Here is a 21393-nt window from a genome sequence, read left to right as displayed (position 1 = left end):
TAATGAAGCTATTTCATAACTCTAAAAAAAAAAATATTAATTTCCCCAGTATGCTTTTTAAAGCTTTCCGCTAAGGTAAAGTTGAAGGGAACTTAACAATTATTTCGATTAAATAAAATTTTATATAAATAAAAAGCAATTTTTATTCTGAGACAATAAATATCAAACAAATGAGCATTGAAGAATCTACATTTCCATTAAAATCCTGAACAATCCCTTTAAGAAAAAGCTAGTATTGTCCTATTGTGTATTACAAATCTCAAACCTGATAAAAAAGCGTTTTTTAGGTCAAATCTTGGACCCAATCACAGCCAAAGTTTCATAAGAATATATTCAAGAAATATGAAATAAAATACTGTTCAACAGAATTAGATTGCATCAGTATGAAAGGCTAGCATAGTACATGTATTTTCTTTATTACAAATCCACAGAGGAAATGTATTGCACATGCGCTATCTAGAAAGTCTTATGAACATTGCATGTACTATCTAGAAAGTCTTATGTAAAGTGCATGTGTTCTCTAGTCTCATGTACAGTGCATGTGCTATCTAGAAAGTCTCATGTAAAGTGCAATGTTCTCTAGTCTCATGTACAGTGCATGTGCTATCTAGAAAGTCTCGTGTACAGTTCATGTGTTCTCTAGTCTCATGTACATTGCATGTACTATCTAGAAAGTCTCACATACATTGCATGTGTTCTCTAGTCTCATGTATAGTACATGTGCTATCAAGAAAGTCTCCTGTGCAGCGCATGTGTTCTCTAGTCTCATGTACAGTGCATGTGTTCTCTAGTCTCATGTACAGTGCATGTGCTTTCTAGAAAGTCTCATGTACAGTGCATGTGCTATCTAGAAAGTCTCGTGTACAGTACATGTGCTATCTAGAAGGTCTCATGTACAGTGCATGTACTATCTAGAAAGTCTCATGTACAGTGCATGTCTGCAATCAGTAGACTCCTTGGTAAGATATTTATGATAGAACTCCTTGACAAATTCCTCCACCTTCAAACCCAATATTCAACAATTCTATATATATAAAGTTAAAATCTCTGTTGGTCTGTTTGTTTGTTTATCGGATAATAACTCAGGAACCCCTGGACCGATTTGCCTCAAATTTAGATTTAGCGCCACGAAAATAGTATTTGCTTAGTTTTGATATTCTAAGCTAAGTGGATCGACTTTTATCAGGATATTAGTTAAAATCGAAATTTATGACAAAGCGCGGGTAATCGGTGGGGGGACTAAATATGACCCCCCAGTGCAACTCGATATGGAACCCCCAGACCACCTTCAGTGCGCAGTGCATCAACATGCAGCGTACATTGCTTAGGAACTAACTAAATGCCGGGAAAATCCTACCCAAAGGACACAACAGAAGAAAGACGTTCTGTGTAAAATTGTAAATTATATGCTGACTAGCAGAAGGGCCCGGAATTGCCCGTGAAAAACAAATTTGAAAAAAATTTGAAATTTAAAAAAAAAAATTAAATGATCGATTTTTTTTCAGCCTATGACACCCCTCGGCCAAACATGAGTGTCCCCAAAAAATTTCAGCCCATTTGGTCCAGCCGTTTGGCCGGCTTATATGTATAAGAATGTCATTTTTTATTATATAGATGTAATACAGGGTTACCCACAAAGGATGAGAGTTCAGATACGAATGTCTGTTTCCTCTGGGTAATGAGTACGTGCAACTGTAAACATGTTTCTTTCTTTTGCCCAATCATTAACAAGAACTTTGTGGGTATTCCTGTATTACAAATTAAGTTCAGAGCATGCAATAAAAAAACTTTTGAACGAAAATGTCTAACATATATTTTAAGAATGTTGAATAAATTCCTTGAATCCAAACTTCTGGTAGAGAAGTAGCGCAGGGTTGGATGCTGATACATGTAGGGTTATATCTTTACTCAAACTGGTTTGTATCAGATGGTATAGCATATATGTTCCTGAATATATAGGATACAGGATTATATCTTTACTCAGACTAGTTTTTATCAGATGATACTGAACTATTTATGTCGTGCTTTAAAAATACTATTCCTACCTAGCCTCCTCTATTACTACTGACCTATTCCTAGCCTACTCCAGTAATACTGACCTATTCCTGCCCTACTCTAGTAATACTGACCTATTCCTAGCCTACTCTAGTAATACTGACCTATTCCTAGCCTACCTCCAGTAATACTGACCTATTCCTAACCTACTCTATTACTACTGACCTATTACTAGCCTACTCTAGTAATACTGACCTATTCCTGCTCTACTCCAATCTGGATGAACTAAGAAATATGAAAGATAACTCTCATTCCATCCCGAGTCTGGCACCAGAAATCCAAATCCAATGACTAGAAAACAAATTAATATTTAACAATACGTATATATACAGTGGTCGTCGTATATATCAATACAGTAAAGACGACTTTTCAATTTTGGGTTATATTAAGCATTTGTACAAAAGAGACGCATAAACATGTAAAAAAGATGCTGTCAATGAAATGGATAAATATAATTATAGTTAATAAAAATATTAAACTTTTGAAAATTGAACATTAATTACTAGGCAGCTTGTGTCATTCTTTTTGATACTTAACAAAATTCACGCGTTTTTCCATAAAAGTCATTTATTTTCCCCAATTCCCCCAAAAGGGGAAAGGGGAAGAAAAATGACTTTATTGACTTGTGAATTTTATATTAAACTTTCGAGGATTTTCATCCACTACAATACCTAGTTTCCTATAAAGAACTACGCAGCTGAAGTCAGGATACTGAAGGACCTCAGAAACATCAATACCTAGAAATCATATAAAAGAAAGAGCGTGGTAGACCCCAATATGGGATCCCAGACCGCTATCGGACGTTAAGGGCACCGCGGTTCCCAAAACCCGTTAACAATATGGTTTCCAACGCAATCTAAAGAGAATGTTTTATTGAGTGGCATTGACTATTTACAACAGCGGCGTCCCTCAAATCCAATCCAATCCAATCCAATCCAATCAAATCAAATTCAATCCAATCTGATCCAATCCAATTCAATCCAAAATCAAAATCAAAATCAAAATCAAAATCAAAATCAAAATCAAAATCAAAATCAAAATCAAAATCAAAATCAAAATCAAAATCAAAATCAAAATCAAAAACAAAATCAAAATCAAAATCAAAATCAAAATCAAAATCAAAATCAAAATCAAAATCAAAATCAAAATCAAAATCAAAATCAAAATCAAAATCAAATCATTTTTAGTTGAGCGAATGTATTAGTGGAAAAATGGGAAGAATGGAAGTAGGCGATAAATTAAGGTCAGATATGAATCACTAGATACCATATATAGACCAGGACCACCCTTTCTTCATTGTATTATAACCTACAGGTCCTGGTACTTTGTCTGTAGGTTGATTGTTAATAGGCGATACAAATGTTCAAATGCTATGGCCGGTGGGTTTGATGGAAAAAGGTTTGTATTTTTTTTAGTTTTTTGATTAAATGATAAATAAATTGAGTGGTTGGTCACCTGCCCAGAAAAGAAGCTGCGCTAAGTGATTGACAGCAGGAATGTGACCGGGTTGTACATAACAGAAATCAAGAGGATGCTCAGCTGTACAATCGTCTCCTCGACTCTAGGACAATAACATCAGATAAAAAAACGCTAAATAAAATTGTAGAGTGGCATACCCAATTCACAACGGTACCTAAGACTTTGTATGATGCAAGGACAGAGAAATCCATGCTTTAAACTTTGAGAATTTACTATTAAGATTGTGGTTTCCCAATTAAAGGGACTGTAAGCGTTAAATCAATTGAACCACCATGCAAAGATGGCAATGCCCGATTTAAAACGGTATCCTTGACACCTCAATCTGATTAAAAATGTGGAAAAAAAACGTCGTTGTCGTTTACTAGAAAAGTGTTTAATTCAGATAATTTCTCCAATGTTTCCTATAAGCAAGAAATGCGCATTGTGTTAGTAAATTTTGCAGAAAACCCAAAAATTAAAATAAACGCATGAATATCTAATTCATACATGATCAGACGAAGCTTTCAAGGGTACCTTTGTAAATCGGGCATTTGCTATCATTGCATGGAGGGTCACTTAAAACTACGATTACAGTTGTTTCAAGGGACTTTTAACTTGGGAAGGACAGGGTTGGCATAAAAAAACACCAACCCAAAAAAAAAACAATAAAACAAACTTTAAAAAGTCCGTTTTTTTCAAAACCTGGGCAAGGATATCATCAAAATCATATTTATCTTGGATATCTGAGAGTACTTTTAACTTGGCAGGGATATTATCAAAATCATATCTATACCTGGATATCTCTGAGTACTTTTAACTTGGCAAGGATATTATCAAAATCATATTTATACCTGGATATCTCTGAGTACTTTTAACTTGGCAGGGATATTATCAAAATAATATCTATACCTGGATATCTCTGAGTACTTTTAACTTGGCAGGGATAATATCAAAATCTCTCCGAATAAATGGTTTCAATCTTGTTCCAGAATAAGGACTAAAACAAAACAAAAATAAGAATTCTAACAACAAAATTTGATAGAACGTTGACTTGGTGGAATATGGAATTGTCGAAGGAATTTAAACTTTCTATGTTCTATCAAATGTAGGTACCTGGTACACTACATGTTATATATATTGCGTTACAGAAAATGCTTCGAGTAGATTCTCTATTTTCAGACAACAACATATCATTAGTATAGAAACATGATTTCAAACTTTACACAACATGCGGGACCGGATTTTTTTGTGGTAACTCACATAGCAAAGGTTTAAGAAAGGCCAAATTTTACGAGGAACAAAATGTCAGCAATTTTTTTAAATCCAGCAATTTCAACAGAAAAAATCACAAGCCTTTTATGTATGAGGAAAATGGGCAATCTGAAAAGCACGCTTAAGTCCAAAATTATTTCTTGAAGCGCCCTCAAAGTCTAGGGTTTATAATTTTGAAATTGTCTTTTGTATACCTGTTAATATGAAGTAAAGGATAGTTTCCACTGAAAAGTAATATTTTCTTCAATCTCTCTCTTTCTCTAGGATTAGTTTGAAACCTATCCAGTACCCGATCACATCCATCGTTCGCCCCAAGGCTTTCTTCCTCCGCCTCAAATTCCAAAACTTCCGCCTCAGTGTCTTTCTTAATTTCACCATTCGCCGTTGGGTCATCACTTTTATAATTCACAGCCACATGATTTGAAAATTCCTCGCTTAAAATATTGCCTCTGGTTGGTTGTTCTGGGAGCTCTGGCGGTTGATCGATATCTACCACTGAATCCTGATCCCTGGATACAGGCTCCAGGACAATATCAGCACAGGGACCCATAATACCTTCCTCGGAGTTCCGTGGGGTCACAATATCTCCAAATATTTCCTATATCAATCAGATTATCATTATTTAACAAGTCAATCAATCAATCAAAAATAGCCAAAAAATCAATCAACAACTCGAATCAATTCATCAGTCCATCCGTCAATTAATTCTACGAGGAATTGATAATTGTTTTAGTTTTTCCACCCTTTTAGATACTTATTAGTTTTTCCACCCTTAAGATACTTTTTACCCTATAAGATACTTTTTACCCTTTTAGATACTTTTTACCCTTTTAGATACTTTTTACCCTTTTAGATACTTTTTACCCTTTTAGATACTCTTTACCCTTTTAGATACTTTTTACCCAAGAATAAATTTACTTTCCCCCGAAAATCATTTTTCATTTGTTTCCCCATATTCAGAACTTAAACACTGAAAATGTTTATGCTGAACATTTGTGGGAAAAAAATTATTTTCAAGGGGGGGGGGGAGGATTTCATCAGAGAGTAAAAAAACATTGTGATATGCATGAAAAACTTGAAAATTGGTGAAGAAATAGTACCTCCAAAGAAGGCTGTGAGGTTCGATCAACTATTGCTGAAGCTGTGCTATCATCTCCATACGGGTCACCACTCTTTAATAAAAAAATCTTTATGAAGAAATTTTACTTACCTCCCATTCAAATTAAATAAAACAAATCATCCATTCCCAATAATTAGTGAAAATTATGACCCGTAACCTCAAAAATGAACCAATCTTATGCAATTTTATAAACTTTTTTTAAATAAAATGAAATCTGCATAAAATAGAGCAAAAGTCCTGTGACAAAAAGAGCTTCTAAATAACATAAACAGAATTCACAAAATATTTACGTAAATATCTTTCAACCCTTAGATTTTAATCCATAGAACTAAGAGTTCAAAGCTCATGGTTAACGGCCTAAAAATTAACTTCAATTGTTACAAAATAAAGATATTTTAAAACCTGATAGTTTTGTATTTCTCCGACACTCTCGAATTCATTCTCATCTCCAGATCCTTCAGTGGTTTTAGAAAATAAATTTTAAAGTAAATGAAAAAAATCTAATTAATTAACGATACAAAAGCTAAATGTCAAAACAACAATTTTTAAATAAATAAAAAAATTAATTTCTTTTGATCAATTCAAATAGGAGTTATCGGAATTTTTTAAATAATAAGGAAAATACCGGTGTTGAATCGTGATCATTATGTGCAAAAATACCGGTGTTAAATCGTGATCATTATGTGCAAAAATACCGGTGTTGAATCGTGATCATTAAGTGCAAAAAGTCGGGTAAAATTTGACCTATCTGTGACTTGGCTCCTTGTTTTATGCTTAGATCCAGGGTCTGGATCCCAATTAAAGGGACTGTAAGCGAAATTTTAAGTGACCCTCCATGTCCGTGTACATAAATATGTGGATAAACGTATCTCAGTATTTGACGATGTACACATATATTTAAGAGGTACCGTTGTAAATCGAGTATTCCCCTCTTTGCATGGAGAATCAAATTGAGATAATGCTTACAGTCCCTTAAAAAAAGATTCTGATCACTGAAAAAAATCACCACAAACATAATTTTCATTATTTCCTGGGTGAAGGGAGACACTGTCGACTCCAGCCAGAGTAAACTCATCTTCTTCCTCCTCTTCAACACCTGGATACTCGGAACTCTCTTCAACATAAACAATGTCATCTATTTACCATGAAAACCAGAAAACTTTGAAAAAGAAAAACGACTTTCAGACTTTAAGTTTTGAATACAATTAGTCCAATGAACATGAAACCCAGCCAATTGTGCAGTGAACACTGTACACAGACCATTTTACATAACTAATTTTTTGAAGCTACTAATAAAACTAATTTAGCCATAGTATGCATCAAATACGCTTAAATATTGCATTTATGTCGTCTTTCTATTCCAGTTTTTTGGTTCTCACTGCATCAATCATCAACATAAACCTCCGGAAAAAAACTGAAATCAAATTTAATGAATAACAAGAAGTACTTGAATACGAACCACCTCTTTTCAACTTGGATCAGAGCACAAGAGAGAAGGTTAAACTTAGTCTACGTAGTTCAACTACTATTCACTATTAATTAAATTTAGTCCCTGATTTACAAAGTTTCAAAGTTTGAGATCCCAGATGCCTGTTTAAGTTGAAGGTTAGCGATTTATGTTTGACGCGGGAATATCATTTAACACACGGAGGTCTCAACATAAGTTTTCCTAAAGTTTTCTTAATATTAATGTAGTCTATTTGTTGGATACTTGTGACGTCACTTAAAACTTAATATCTGCACGGTGGTCTCAACATAAGTTTTCCTAAAGTTTTCTTAATATTAATGTAGTATGCTATTTGTTGGATACTAGTGACGTCATTTAAAACAGTAAAGTAAGATCCAGTAAACATTCCGCGCTATAACTAAAATTTCCGTGAGTTGACTCTTCAGTTCTAACCCTACCTTCAGTAAAGTTCTCCTCAAGCTCTACCTCCCCTCCAAGATCAAGGTGGCTCAGCTCGTACTGAGGAAGGAAAACCAGAGGGTTCAACGGAGGTTCCGGAGATAATGAGTGGAGAGGGGGATCCGGAGACAGGGGATGGAGCGAAGGCTCCGGGGATAGTTGAAGAGGTTGCTCTGGGTCCAAGGGGTTCAAGGACCGTGTAGGAGAGGTGGAGGGGAGGGTGGAGGGGAGGGTAGAGGAGTGGGAAGTGATCTCTCCAGTTAAATTATCAAAGCAGGGGAATAGTAATGTGTCCGAGTAATCATTCACCTAATCAGAGAAGGGTATATATTTTCAAAAATTTACTTCTGTCGAGGGAGGGTGCTGATTTTTTTGGGGAAGAAGAGGAATACACTTGAATTCACTTAATTTCTGTAAAAATGATAAATATAGTTAAAAAAAAGAGAAAGCTTTACCTTTGGCGATAAGTCTATTCTTTTATCTCTAGACGTTGTACCTGGAAAAAAAGCAAATTTTAAACAGGATATTATAAACATTCTAGGTGAAGGGCTCGGTGTTGCCAGTGGAGAGAAAAAAAAGAAAAAAAGAAAAAATGAAAAAAATCGGGTTTTTTGCCTTTAACACCCCGAGCTTTTCCATGAGTGTCCACAAAAAATTTCAGCCCATTCGAACCAGCCAGAGGGAAGAAGATATATAAATATGTAAATGTCTTGTTGCATTATATAGATTATGTTGTAACCCCCTCCCCCTCCTCCTCCTCCTCCTACTAATATTATTTTCCCAAATAAATTCTAGATTTGTGTTCTTGAAGCATGAAATTGATCAGGAATAGTCCCGTAAACATTTTTTGAAGCATCTAGCTAGGGGGCAGATTTTGTCTTCATTCGACAAAGAAAGGTTACGCCGTTGATTTTAATGGTTTTAATCTAAGATCTTGAGGAAAAGTACCGTAAAGTTCACTTCACTGGTCCAAAGCTAACCGTAAAAAAATTGGAAACCGTCTATATTTCGCAGTGATTAAGCCTGAATACTAAGTATTTTATTTAACGTTCTAACCTATATTTGGTACAAACTCCTTTCGAGCCGGTACAAGCGTGTCCGTGACAGTACTAGGAGGTCGAATCTTCTTAGCTCTAGAAAATGTCCGCTTCACAAATTTCTGCGGTTCCGAATCCGAGTTTTCGCATCCGTTCTTCATAGAAGCGCCTCCATTCTGCGCAGGAATATCCGCGCCATTTCTCTGTGTCACAACGTTCTTGGTGATTATAACGTTCGAGGATACGTGTCCGTTTAGTCGCAGTTGGTCGACCACGTCGGAGTTTTTAGGGACAGAGACATACTTGTCGCCGACTTTCACTAGCTCCCAATAATTGTCGAAATCTGTTATTAGCTCTAAAATATGACTGATTAAGAACTTTTTGCGTTATCAAAATAAAGTTTTTATGTCATAACTTTGAAAATAAAAACATTTATAGATTTTAATATTTATGAGCAACAAATTTTCATCTTTTCAATGGGACCCATAAAATTGAGAAATGAAGACGACATTTAGACAATCTTTTGTGTATTTGATGTTGTAATCAAGCCAATAGTTTTACCGTTAGTTTGAAAAGGATTGTATTGACGTAAATGAGTCCATGTACATTTCACAATTGTACATTGTACATTGCACAATCACTGTGCTTCATGTTTATTGGACTATCTAAAATAATTATTTGAGTCTAAAAGTCGTCGTCTTACTCCACAGCTTTATAGGTCCCACTGTAGTGACAAATAAAAAGATGAAGTATAAATATGTGACTTAAATTACCAGCACATTTTCCCGTTTTTTTATTAACTCGTTTGTTCCCCTCGTCTTTCAATTTTCTCTTTCTTTCACCCTATTTTAAAAGAACTTATACACTAAATTAAACCAATGTAATTGTGATTGATTTCACAATTTATTAATGTTTTTAAAAATAAATTTTTTTTGTTATCAATTTCCAAGAAACCACTCTACTTGGATCTTATGTCTTATAAACTTTATTTTAGTTTATATAAGTGAATGTTAACTTTCAGAAAATCAATGAATCAATAATTTTGTGAGGAAAATAAATTATTAGAATAAATAAATAAAAAAATTTTAATTTGTCTTTCATACATTATTATTTTATCAATACCTTTACCTTGATAGCAGTCTTTGGAACAAACAAGGCATCTCTTTTTTCTTTTAATGCTATAGCATTTAACATGCTGTTACCTGAAAACTATTCTCTTTATACAGCACGACAATATCAAATGAGGTAAAATAAAGCAAGTTGACAAATGATTTGTAAATATTCACAAAAATATTTTATATTTTCCCACAATCTAACATCATATAACTTAAATTTAAAATCTTGAAACGGGGCGGTGAAAAATTAGTGGTGGTAGGGGGGGGGGGGCGCCTTGGGGTTCAAGCAAGATGGAAGAAACAATTTATTTCTGGAATAAACTTTACTTTGGCATGTTTTGTTACCTGAAGTTGAATGCCTGGGTTCCCTCTTGATTAAGGACATGTCCTCCCCAGTCACCATAATCTTGTTCTCTAGCTGTACACAGGTCTTCTTACTCGGGGGCAGGCTTCTTTAAAAATTTAACAATCAATCAATCAACCAACCACCCAATCTGTCAGTCAGTCCCTCAACTACTCAATCTGCTAGTCAATTTATCACTTTTTATTTTTTTCTTCTTAGTTCTACCAATCATTAAGTCAATTCAGCAACTGTGACGTAACTCAAATCAAATGCTAAGAATGAGCATTATTCAATCATTAATCAATCAATCAAACCCTCCATTAACACAGCAAAACAATGATTAAAAATTGTTACTTAACTAACCAATCGATTAGTCTTACTTTGATTTTTCCAATAGGATGGCTGGGTGCTCCATTGATTTTAACTTCCACCAGCCCTGGACATTATACAGATTTATCACTGGGGAAAAGATTTCAGAAGATTACGAGGAAAACAATTAAACATTTCCTCAATAAACTCGACAACATTCCTAACAAACTGTGGAAACATACAGTCATAATCAGAAAGACCTGGAATTAATAGGCAGTTAATCAGGGGACTTATATATCTCTGGCAATTTTAAATGCTCATAAAAGTCCAGACCACATTTTGGAAATGGCAGGACTAGGGCTATTTCATCAATCATATTTGTAAAATTAGATTGTAAAGTCGTCTGATTAATTATAAATTAATTCCCGGGTCGTTCTCTGAAATGGACTGGATTAATTCCGAAAACTGGGAATCCTTTAACTTAATGAGTTTTTAAAAAAAATATTCCAATCAAAATGAATTATTAAATATTCTGTTCCTGCTCGTTGAGGTCTCCGGCTCCCGAGGTGAAGAGACGACCAATATTAGAAGACAGGTTTCCGGAAACTACTCCCTAATCAATCAATCAATTAAAAAAAATCAATAAATCAATCAAAAATTCAATCAATCAACCAATCTGCCAATCAGTCAATCAATTCATCAAAAATATTTCAATATATTACGACACATCTACTATATAGAGTAAGTTGTGTTTAACTTTTTGATTTTAATCAACACCAAATATGAATAGACTTTTTAAATGTTGTTTTATAGGTCTCATTGTACATGAATAATTCTTTAATTTGAATAACGAACAAAAAATTTTGTTTTTGTGAAATTGTAAAAAAAAATTTATAATATTTTCTCTAACCTGCCAAGTTTTTTTCTTTTTACACTTAGGGCCGAATAGTAGAACCCAATGCTCTGATATGAACTCACAAATATTATTTTTCCAGTGAAAATAACCCTGAAAAAAAGTATACAACTCATTGAAAAATAATTTTAAAAAAGCAAAATTATAGTTTTTCTGCTTTCAACCTTTAAAAAAAGTGCTTGAATCTTGGAATTTTTAAAGATTTAGTTTAAATTCTTTGATGATTTTCCGAGATAAGTCACTTTTAATCAAAAAAGTGTTTAAAATTAAGAATTAGGTTTCGAAAATGTTAAAAATCTTAGGGAAATGAAAATTTAATGAATTCAGCTACAAACCCCCCCCCCCTGAGAGAACTATTTTAAAATGTTGATTCAGTATTACAACTTCCCTCCCCCTCTTATTCCTCTTCATCACATTTCTTGTTTATACAATTCAAGAACAGGTTTAGGTGAAGATGGATAGATATAGTCACGCGAGGTTGTCGTGCAATATGAGGTCGTAAGTGAAGTGAGAAAACTAACCTGCTTGCTACCAATTCCTTGCAGATGTAGATTATATAAAGAAAGAAGAATTGCAGCCAACCAAGATATTCTACTTCTAAAACGAACTTTTATCATTTATAGGATAATATCAAAAAACAAATCAATCACTTAAAAACAAGGACATTGATCAATCATAAGTTACGAGTAAACCTTAAAGTGATCAACTGTTTGTTTTATATTATTAAAAGTATTTTAACGACTTTCACCTAAATAATTCATCGTGTCCCGAATCCGAACAGTTTGAGCATGTGAAGTCGAAGAATATATCTCCCTTTAACAGCATTGGGGTGTTTTCATCCCTGAATAATCAGTTCAAAATAAGAACTTTCTTATGAAAATGCGCCATTTTTAATCGAAAAATCCGCCAATGATTAAAAATAGGCACTTTAAGATCAACAATTTAAAGGTAAAATTATTACGCGGAAAAGGGGGGAGGGGGCGAAGCAACCCTGACAGCCTTGTATATGTATATATATATATATATATTTCTATATAATTCAACGCTTCCCTTAAATGTTACTTTTTCAAACAAAAATGTATTTCAAATAAAAAGGGCAGACGGGTAGACATCAAACAAACCAAAAAATGAATTAAAAGATACCATCAGTTAGCATTTTTATGAAAATTCGAAAACTTCGTTTATGAAGTATATTGTACTCACACTGCTAAGCTGAAAATGGAGCATCAGGTTTCAAGTCAAAACACCTAAACTCTTTCTTTGGAATATATAATGAAATATAATCTCAATTTTCAGAATATTTTCTAGGGAACTTTGAGCAAATCCATTTTTAAGATTTTGTAGAAATCGGAGTGATTTTTTCTGGTCTAAAAACAAATGTATCATTAGTTTCAAGACTAGATTAAGCTGATTATTAATGGCAAGGTCTCCAAATTTTGTGAGTTTTCCTTAACAGTCTTAAGACACGTCTTAGCAAAAATTTAAAGCAATAAGTGAACTGTATGACTGTTTAAGTACTGCCTAAAAAAGGGTTTTTGAAGGGGAATCCTTTAAAATCACATCAAAAACCTTTTTCAGGCCGTATCTAGTCAGTCAGGCAGTTGACTTTGGACTTTGATTTTTTACTACAATATGTCTTTTGACTTTTCCTGAAAAGTTACAAAATATATAACTCAGTAGACTGCATTTTAACATCTTCTGAAGATAAAGTTTAGGTGTTTTGACTTGAAACCTGATGGTCCATTTACAGCAGTATGTACTAGGCTTTGAGGGCGCTTCGCGCCCATCATTTTTTTCAATTGTAAACATTTTCTCCATGTATACATAGTAAAACAACAACAAAAGTTTGCAGATTTTATAAAAAAAATTGTCATAGATTAAAAAAAATTTAGTAAAACGCAACTTTTATTGAAGACTAATTATTGAAATTTTAATCATCCATAAACCTTGACTGAGGTCATGTGAGGTCCCATGGTTATTTAGGCCCGATCGAATTAGCCGTCTTCGACGTTTACTGGATACAAACAGACAGACAGACAAGCAAAGTATAAATATAGATATTATATTTTCTGATTTCCTAACACATTCGGGATGCTTCTCAGCTCCACACTGGGAACAATGCAGGAAAACCTAGAGTATAGATTTCCATAACATATTTTTTTAAGACCCTAGAGCTTCAAAACTTGAATTTGTGGGTTCAGTTTCTAATAGCTTTTCATTCTTATGATTTAAAAATTCTTTCGACACATAATTAGATTAAGACTTTTTAACTAAACAATGTATTTATTTATAATTTAAAATTATCTTTGTCTTGAAAAAATTGATAGGACTAATGATTGATTGTTAACATGTGTTGAAATGGTCAAAACTTTTTAAGCAGTGATGAACTGTCTCTGAGAGATGAAATGATGCAGTACATCGGTTCCAATAGATTAGCATAATTAACTCTAAATTCGGATCCTCAATAAGTGCTGAATTCCGAATGGAAAAGTGCAGCATATTTTTTCGTTTTACATTTCATTCTTAAATATTAATATCGGTTAAACAACTATACATAATATATATATAACTATATATATTGCATGCTAAAATTTATTTTTCAAAAAATTATTAAAAGGCTGTTAAAAAACCACAAGAACATTATTTCCAGGCCAGAGCACTTTAAACAAAATTTCAAATTAACTCTCCATTTGAAGAGTGCCATGTCCGATTCACAATGGTACCTCAAGGATATCTCATTCATCCTTGATCAAAGGTTACCTTAGGGAATCGGACACGTTATTCTCTGTGTAAATGAAAAAACGATCACATACATACTTGAGATTTAATTGTACATGAAGTATTTGGTCCATTACAACTATCCTCCATTTTTATTCTGAAACAGCTGAATACAAGAAACATCCGCCATTTGCAAAACTTACATTTAGATGAGTTAAAATTGTAAACAGGAAGTGATGATAAATAATTATTTATTGGAAATATACAATTTGAGTATTAAATTTATACAATTGAAATAGATAAAATGTTTACAAACAGTAAATAGTGGATATTTTTGGATCGAATGAAATGCAATAAAATTAATTTTTTTTGGTGAAAACATAATGTATAAATATTGATAGATTGTAAAGGTTCTCGCTCAAACACGTTCATTTAGCAACCTGAAAAAATTTAAATAGAAATTTATTATTGACAATGATTGTTTATCTGAAAAAGATGGTACAAATTACAGAGTATTTCAAATTATAGATAAATTTCCATAATTTTGAAAAAAGATGATATTATTAATCACAAACCTAAATACTGAGTATAGCGGTATGTACAGCTGTACCGAGCAGGGTCAGTAGACCAAGGTAGCCAAATGCTCCCTAAAGTAAACATCAAAGTTTGTCGTAAGTTGTATTACACTTCATCTTCAATATACACAAAAAAAATGTCTAATTTTTTTAAATTTTTTGTTAAATGACCATTCCAGGATAAGAAGCTGGATTTTTTGTTTTGCAACAATTTTCGTTGAATCCCGCCAATCTAAAAACGTTTCTATGGAGGTATTTACAGCTTTTTAACAGCTTTTAACAAAGACATGTCATTTAACCAAATTATAAATTTGATTCTCTTTCTTTACTTTTTGAAGATGCAAAGAAAACACTTCTAAATTGGGCGAACTTTTGAAAATCAAAGACATCTCCAAGTCGTTCTTTCAACTTACATGTTTAGTGAGACACTCTGTTACATATACAGTATAAACAATACAGGGTATCTCAAAAAACTTTAATAATTTATTTAATTAAATCGTCAAACCTTGACTCTGTTACATATACAGTGTAAACAATACAGGATATCTCATAAAACTTTAATAATATATTTAATTAAATCATCAAACCTTGACTCTGTTACATATACAGTGTAAACAATACAGGTCACTAAACTTTAATAATATATTTAATTAAATCGTCAAACCTTGATTCTGTTACATATACAGTGTAAACAATGCAGGATATCTCATAAAACTTTAATAATATATTTAATTATATCATCAAACCTTGACTCTGTTACATATACAGTGTAAACAATACAGGGTATCTCACTAAACTTTAATAATATATTTAATTAAATCGTCAAACCTTGATTCTGTTACATATACAGTGTAAACAATACAGGATATCTCATAAAACTTTAATAATATATTTAATTAAATCATCAAACCTTGATTCTGTTACATATACAGTGTAAACAATACAGGGTATCTCATAAAACTTTAATAATATATTTAATTAAATCGTCAAACCTTGATTCTGTTACATATACAGTGTAAACATTACAGGGTATCTCATAAAACTTTAATAATATATTTAATTAAATCATCAAACCTTGACTCTGTTACATATACAGTGTAAACAATACAGGGTATCTCACTAAACTTTAATAATATATTTAATTAAATCATCAAACCTTGACTCTGGATTTTGGCTCCCCTGTGCTGTAACCAAGAGCATAGACAATCCTTAACATAATTTTTATTGTAGGTTAAGATGAGAATAAAAAATAGTAGGAGGCTAGACATTGTACACTAAACGGTTCAATACGATTAATCATATGGTCCAAGTAGACTACGATTCTAAGATCAAAGGAGGCTAGGATTATACGGTCAAAGGGGGCTAGGATTATCCAGTCAAAGGAGGCTAGGATTATACAGTCAAAGGTGGCTAGGATTCTACGGTCAAAGGAGAATAAATTTTAAATCCAAAGGTGGCTAGGACTCTAAGGTCAAAGGAGGCTTGGACTAGACCGTCAAAGGTGGCTAGATTTCTACGGTCAAAAGGCTAGGATTATACAGTCAAAGGTGGATAGGATTCTACGGTCAAAAGAGACTAGGACTCTAAGGTCAAAGGAGGCTAGAATTATAGGGTTAGGATTCTATAGTCTAGGGAGGCTAGGATTATACGGTCAAAGGGGGCTAGGATTATCCAGTCAAGGGAGGCTAGGATTCTACAGTCTAGGGAGGCTAGGATTATACGGTCAAAGGGGGCTAGGTTTATAAAGTCAAAGGAGGCTTGGATTATCCAGGCAAAGGAGGCTAGGATTATACAGTCAAAGGAGGCGAGGATTATACATTCAAAGAAGTTGAGTATTACAATTTCAAAGAAATGAAGGATTATATGGACTGGGGAGGATTTTATTATACGGTAAAATCAGTCTCAGATTTTATTATGAAAGGAGTCAAGAATGAAGAATCAACTGGCCATAAGAGGATTAGGATTACACAGAAAAAAGAAGCTAGGATGTGTCAAGGAAGTAGGAAAGGATTTATCTATGACGGAGTTTATACCTGCCGACAATCCAAACCCATCCTGCTCCAGCGGAGAGGTGAGGGTGGGAGAATCCTCCCATAGTGAGGAGGAAGAGGAACTGGGGCAGGTTCTCCAGGGTATTCTGGTGGGCCCTCTGAATACAGTTGAACACCTGCAAATAATGGAATAGGTTTTCCAGCCAAGGAGTTTGGGTTGAACCTGACCCATGCTTGGTGGTTCACACTTTGGCCGGTGTGGTCAGCCACCAATGACACTCCGCTACTTCCATTGGAGGTAGAGCGGTGACATGGGCTCTTCCCAGGGGGCGGAAACGTCATATGTGTGTGTCTGTACCAAAAGAGTGTGTGTTAGTTTAAAGTACCAAAGGTGTGTACTCTATGTAAATAGAGTACATACGAATCTCGGTATTTGTACAGTCTAGGAGAGTACATTTGTTTATTGTTAATTGTTTACTTAGAAATAAGTTTAATATACAATACATGTAGCAAATTATTTATATATTTAAGTCAACACTATAAGCCAAATGTTCATGCAAAGAATATAATTTGATTAAAGTTTACAACAAATATAGTCGTTATTCAAGTTTAATTATAATTGACAACATTGTTCTGCAATTTCCTTGACTGTAATCATGTTGTGTGACTGTACCAAAAGATTGTGTGTTAGTTTAAAGTATTGGTCTGCAAAGCAGTGCGACTGGCTTTCTCAAGCCAGACCAGCGCCATTTCCTTTCTCTTTATTCCTATTCCCTGACTCTTCCCTGAACATTCCTTGGATTGAAGGATGACTGTTATATTTATTTATTCAATTTCAAAGGGGAGTGTCTGATACAAAACAGTAAGGTCAGATATCAAAGGGTATCTGGTATCTAAGGTTAGGGTCAGATATCACAGATAACAGGGGGGGAGGTCAGATTTCAAAGGAGGGGAGTGGGTTCAGATAACATAAAGGCGGGGTTGGGGTCAGACATCAAAGGGTGGTGTCATATTTCAAAAGAGGGGGGGGGGTCTGATATAAAAAAGCGGGTATCATACATCAAACGGGCGGTATCAGATAGTAAAGGGGGGGGGGCGGGAGTGTCTGAAATAAGATATTTCACTTTACTTTTTGATCATAGTATTTTAAACACTTATAAAACAACAGGCTTAACAAATTAAAAGATTTTCTATAACTCTTCCAATCAGATGAAAAAATTGATTAAAGACTAGCGTTGTGCACAGTAAAAACATTTTGAAGCTTTTCATATCATCATGTTACCACTTTTAACAAATTCTTTCCTAAATTCTGTACCAAAATTGTTAGGTTAGTATAAGGTTGAACAGTTGAACGTTGTACAATCAGAAAAGGGATCTGAGCGCACTCAAAGACATTGCTATACAATACCTTGCTTAAGATATTTAGATTAGAAGGTATCCAAATAACGGTAATGTTACATCGTCTATACGCAACATCCCCCCTACTGAACTTCTGACCTACTAACTTTCCGACCTACTGCAATATCTGACCTACGCCAGCTGTTTATTTTTGTATTATTTGAGGGTTAGGTTAGGTTAAGACAATTTCTGGGCCGAGCGCTGCGGCTAGGACAGGCTAGGGGGCCGAGCGCCGCGGCTAGGGGGCCGCGCGCTGCGGCCACAAGTCTATATAGCAGCTGTAAAACCACGTGCTAGTAGGTCGGATGTGTAGTATAGCGGATTTGGCGTAGGTCAGAAGTGGAGTATAGCGGATTTGCGTAGGTCGAAAAATACACCACCCCAAACAACTTAAGACTGAAAACATGAATCCAATTTGGTTCCATCTAGCGGCCAATGCTATACAAATTGTTAGTTCCCATATTCGCCGCTAGTATGTATGAAGTTTGTGGCGCTGCATATCCGTGTTGTTTACTTTTTCTCTTATTGACACACTCCTTAAGAAGAGACTCTATACCTTGCTATCCTTGCTGTACATATCAGGGTATTCAACATTAAACTTCTTTCTGGCTTGTCCCACCCTGATTCCTTTCCACATTGCCATAAAGATAGAGCCAACTCCTGAAAAGAGATTCAAGGTTGTATAATAAGGTTGGTTACTCTCGATGCGCTCCAATGTACGGAAAAAAGATAGTTAGATAAAAAGCTCGAAATACGTCACTCTCATCTCTACAATGAGGTTTATTTCTAGCTTTCTTACTACACACGGAAAATGTCGTCTCCTAAGATAGATAAAACCCTAGAATGGCGTCACTATCGCCTCTACAATGAGGTTTTCCTCTATCTGCCTTAGGAGACGACACTTTTCGTACATTGGAGCGTATCGAGAGTTACCAACCTTAATGTAAAACCTTGAAAGAGATGCAGAAACTTCTTCTTCAAACTTTTATTAAAAAACAACGTAAATATTTGTATAACATGAATTATCAAAAAAATCACAGGAGATGCAGAAAATAAATTTAATCAGAATTTGGGTTTGATGTTCAAAAGTAAAAAAAATTACTTACCGGTTAGGACGACATATCCATATCCTTCGGGGAGCATGAAACCAACCATTTTCTCTGAAAATATCACAAATTTAAACATGGATCAATTGTCAATACATTTCATGAACATTAAAGAGATTGTTGTACTCCACTCACTGTTAGATTTGCAGCATTTTTCAGTCACAAAGTCAAACATTGCCATACTGCTTAACATTTAAAATAGATGTGTTTAACACTGTATTGTGGATCATCATTGTTTTCCAGGTCAGCTGCAGATTCTTACGCGCAATAAATGTGGATTCCGTCACGTGATTGGATGATCAGCTCTGTAGATTCCGTCACGTGATTGGAGGATCAGCTCTGTAGATTCTGTCACGTGATTGATGGATCAGCTCTTTAGATTCCACTATGTGAGTGGAGGATCAGCTTCATGGATTCCACCATGTGATTGATGGATCAGCTCTGTAGATTCCACTACGTGAGTAAAGGATCAGCTTCGTGGATCCACCACGTGATTGACGGATCAGCTCTGTAGATTCCACTACGTGAGTAAAGGATCAGCTTCGTGGATTCCACCATATGATTGGAGAATCAGCTCTGTAAATTCTATCTTAATATGGTCAGCTTTGAAGAATTGCATCAGTCACTTGATAGAATGAACACTTGAAGATTCTGTTAAAGCATGATCAGATATAGATTCTGTCAGGTGTGGTTGAAGATCACATGTCACAGGATTATCAGCTCTGTAAATTTTATCACGTGAAAGGAAAATCAGCTGTAGATTATTCCCCAGGAACGGACGATCAGCTCTAGGCTCGGTCAGCTATATGATCCCGTGATAGATTGATCAACTTTAGACGATTGTATGATAGGTTAATCAGCTGTAGATTGACCAAAGTGATATTTTCCCTTCCTTCCCTCCACAAGCCATTATATTTTTCCTGTAATATTTAATATTTGAGATAATTTAGTTTATTCTTAACTTACTTATCATGTTTCTTGTTATCAGGCCTAAGCGTTAATTTCACAATATTTTTATCTTTCATTAACCCCCCCCCCCCCNGGGGGGGGGGGGGGACTCTTCACCTTATTCTGCCTGCAGATAAAGGAGTAGAAGTAAAGGTCACACATTCCACAGCCTAAAAAATAAAAGATAATAACATTAAATACAAAAACTGTTAAATTGACAGAGTCCAAATAAATAGTAAATAAAAAATTCACAATTGTGGTGCTCTGTAAAAAAATCACTACTTTCATTATTTACAATTTACATCGTTAAACCGATTGCAAGGCGATACAGTTGGCAGGATTAAGAGGAAACCCAATCCCACCACGGAAAGATTCAGGGATGTGAATTTTCTTGAAAAATTATCCCCCCCCCCTTTTAAAAATCATTTATTTCTCTAAAATTAAGGTTTGTTTGCGCACAAATTTTCTTTGCTTAATTTGGGGAAAACAATGATTTTTTGAGAAAAACAAATAACTTTTTGAATAAGAAGTATCAAAAGGGCAAAAAAAACTTGCCTTTAACTGACCAGATTTCCATTCACCCCCCCCCCAATCCAAAAAAAAAACTCAAAAATCATTCCCCCTTGACAAAATTACCTCTGAGTGAAATTGAAGAACTGCTAAGGGTTTACACTTTTCAGGGTTCTTCCAGGAAAAAAGCCTGGAAATTAAAATATTTTTAATTTCAAGACAAAACTATTTTTTAATGTCAGTAAACCAGAACCGACAAGGCTTTTTACCTTAACCTTGACCTAACCCTGACCATGTCATAACATGACAAGACTTGTACAAATTGGGAGGGGGGGGGAGCTTGAAAAGTTTTGACTCTCACCTAATCCTATGATCCCATCCCCCTGCCACTAGAATAGGTTTATCCTGTCGTAGGTTTACCACTCCAACTCCAGGGTTTGTTATTGCACGCTCCTTAAATATTAGATAAAAATATGTTTTAAATAATTATGATAAAATTTAAAAACAATAACTTTGGTCCTAGCTGTACACTGTACACTGTACAATGTACAGTTTTCAGTGTAAATTGCGTAAAAAAAATCAAGATTTGAACCTCACCGCGGCCCCCCCCCCCCCCCCC

The 21393-nt window shown here is 34.5% G+C and overlaps 2 protein-coding genes across 2 annotated transcripts; both read right to left on the bottom strand.

The window, feature by feature from the left end:
* Positions 1 to 265: 265 nt before the first annotated feature.
* LOC111702775 (uncharacterized) lies at positions 266 to 14449 on the bottom strand. The gene is made up of 23 exons (XM_023474547.1): positions 14346 to 14449; positions 13606 to 13658; positions 12277 to 12369; positions 12050 to 12125; positions 11526 to 11621; positions 11154 to 11228; positions 10687 to 10742; positions 10309 to 10415; positions 9977 to 10050; positions 9622 to 9691; positions 8868 to 9203; positions 8267 to 8307; positions 7811 to 8120; positions 6936 to 7019; positions 6308 to 6360; positions 5886 to 5957; positions 4980 to 5383; positions 4423 to 4510; positions 3511 to 3616; positions 2727 to 2792; positions 2251 to 2346; positions 1838 to 1947; positions 266 to 1000 (listed from the first exon to the last, which is right to left on the bottom strand). The coding sequence occupies exons 1-23, from the start codon at positions 14427 to 14429 to the stop codon at positions 908 to 910; spliced, it is 2643 nt and encodes an 880-aa protein (XP_023330315.1). The 5' UTR covers positions 14430 to 14449; the 3' UTR covers positions 266 to 907.
* Positions 14450 to 14480: 31 nt separating this feature from the next.
* Positions 14481 to 21240, bottom strand: LOC111702778 (microsomal glutathione S-transferase 3). Its single transcript, XM_023474551.1, has 9 exons — positions 21136 to 21240; positions 20901 to 20964; positions 20382 to 20434; positions 19317 to 20236; positions 18767 to 18870; positions 16855 to 16988; positions 15978 to 16029; positions 14822 to 14893; positions 14481 to 14686 (listed from the first exon to the last, which is right to left on the bottom strand). Exons 4-8 carry the CDS (start codon positions 19393 to 19395, stop codon positions 14822 to 14824), a joined length of 441 nt encoding a protein of 146 aa, XP_023330319.1. The 5' UTR covers positions 19396 to 20236; positions 20382 to 20434; positions 20901 to 20964; positions 21136 to 21240; the 3' UTR covers positions 14481 to 14686.
* Between the last annotated feature and the right edge of the window lie 153 nt (positions 21241 to 21393).

This window comes from Eurytemora carolleeae, unplaced genomic scaffold, assembly GCF_000591075.1.
Source record: "Eurytemora carolleeae unplaced genomic scaffold, Eaff_2.0 scaffold491, whole genome shotgun sequence".
NCBI lineage: Eukaryota > Metazoa > Arthropoda > Copepoda > Calanoida > Temoridae > Eurytemora > Eurytemora carolleeae.
Note: the sequence above shows the minus strand (reverse complement) of the source record. Positions and strands in the feature narration are given on the sequence as shown.

Excerpts from the sequence above, each read along its gene's own strand:
- LOC111702778 (XM_023474551.1), bottom strand. The coding sequence starts at position 19,395 with ATGTTTAAATTTGTGATATTTTCAGAGAAAATGGTTGGTTTCATGCTC. Across the intron at positions 18,871-19,316 it reads TGGATATGTCGTCCTAACCG|GAGTTGGCTCTATCTTTATG; the intron begins GTAAGTAATTTT and ends ATCTCTTTTCAG. Across the intron at positions 16,030-16,854 it reads TGGGTTTGGATTGTCGGCAG|GATTGTCTATGCTCTTGGTT; the intron begins GTATAAACTCCG and ends AATTATGTTAAG.
- LOC111702775 (XM_023474547.1), bottom strand. The coding sequence starts at position 14,429 with ATGTTTCTTGTATTCAGCTGTTTCAGAATAAAAATGGAGGATAGTTGT. Across the intron at positions 10,743-11,153 it reads CCGGAGACCTCAACGAGCAG|GGCTGGTGGAAGTTAAAATC; the intron begins GAACAGAATATT and ends TATAATGTCCAG. Across the intron at positions 3,617-4,422 it reads AAGTACTCAGAGATATCCAG|AGTCGAGGAGACGATTGTAC; the intron begins GTATAGATATTA and ends TTATTGTCCTAG.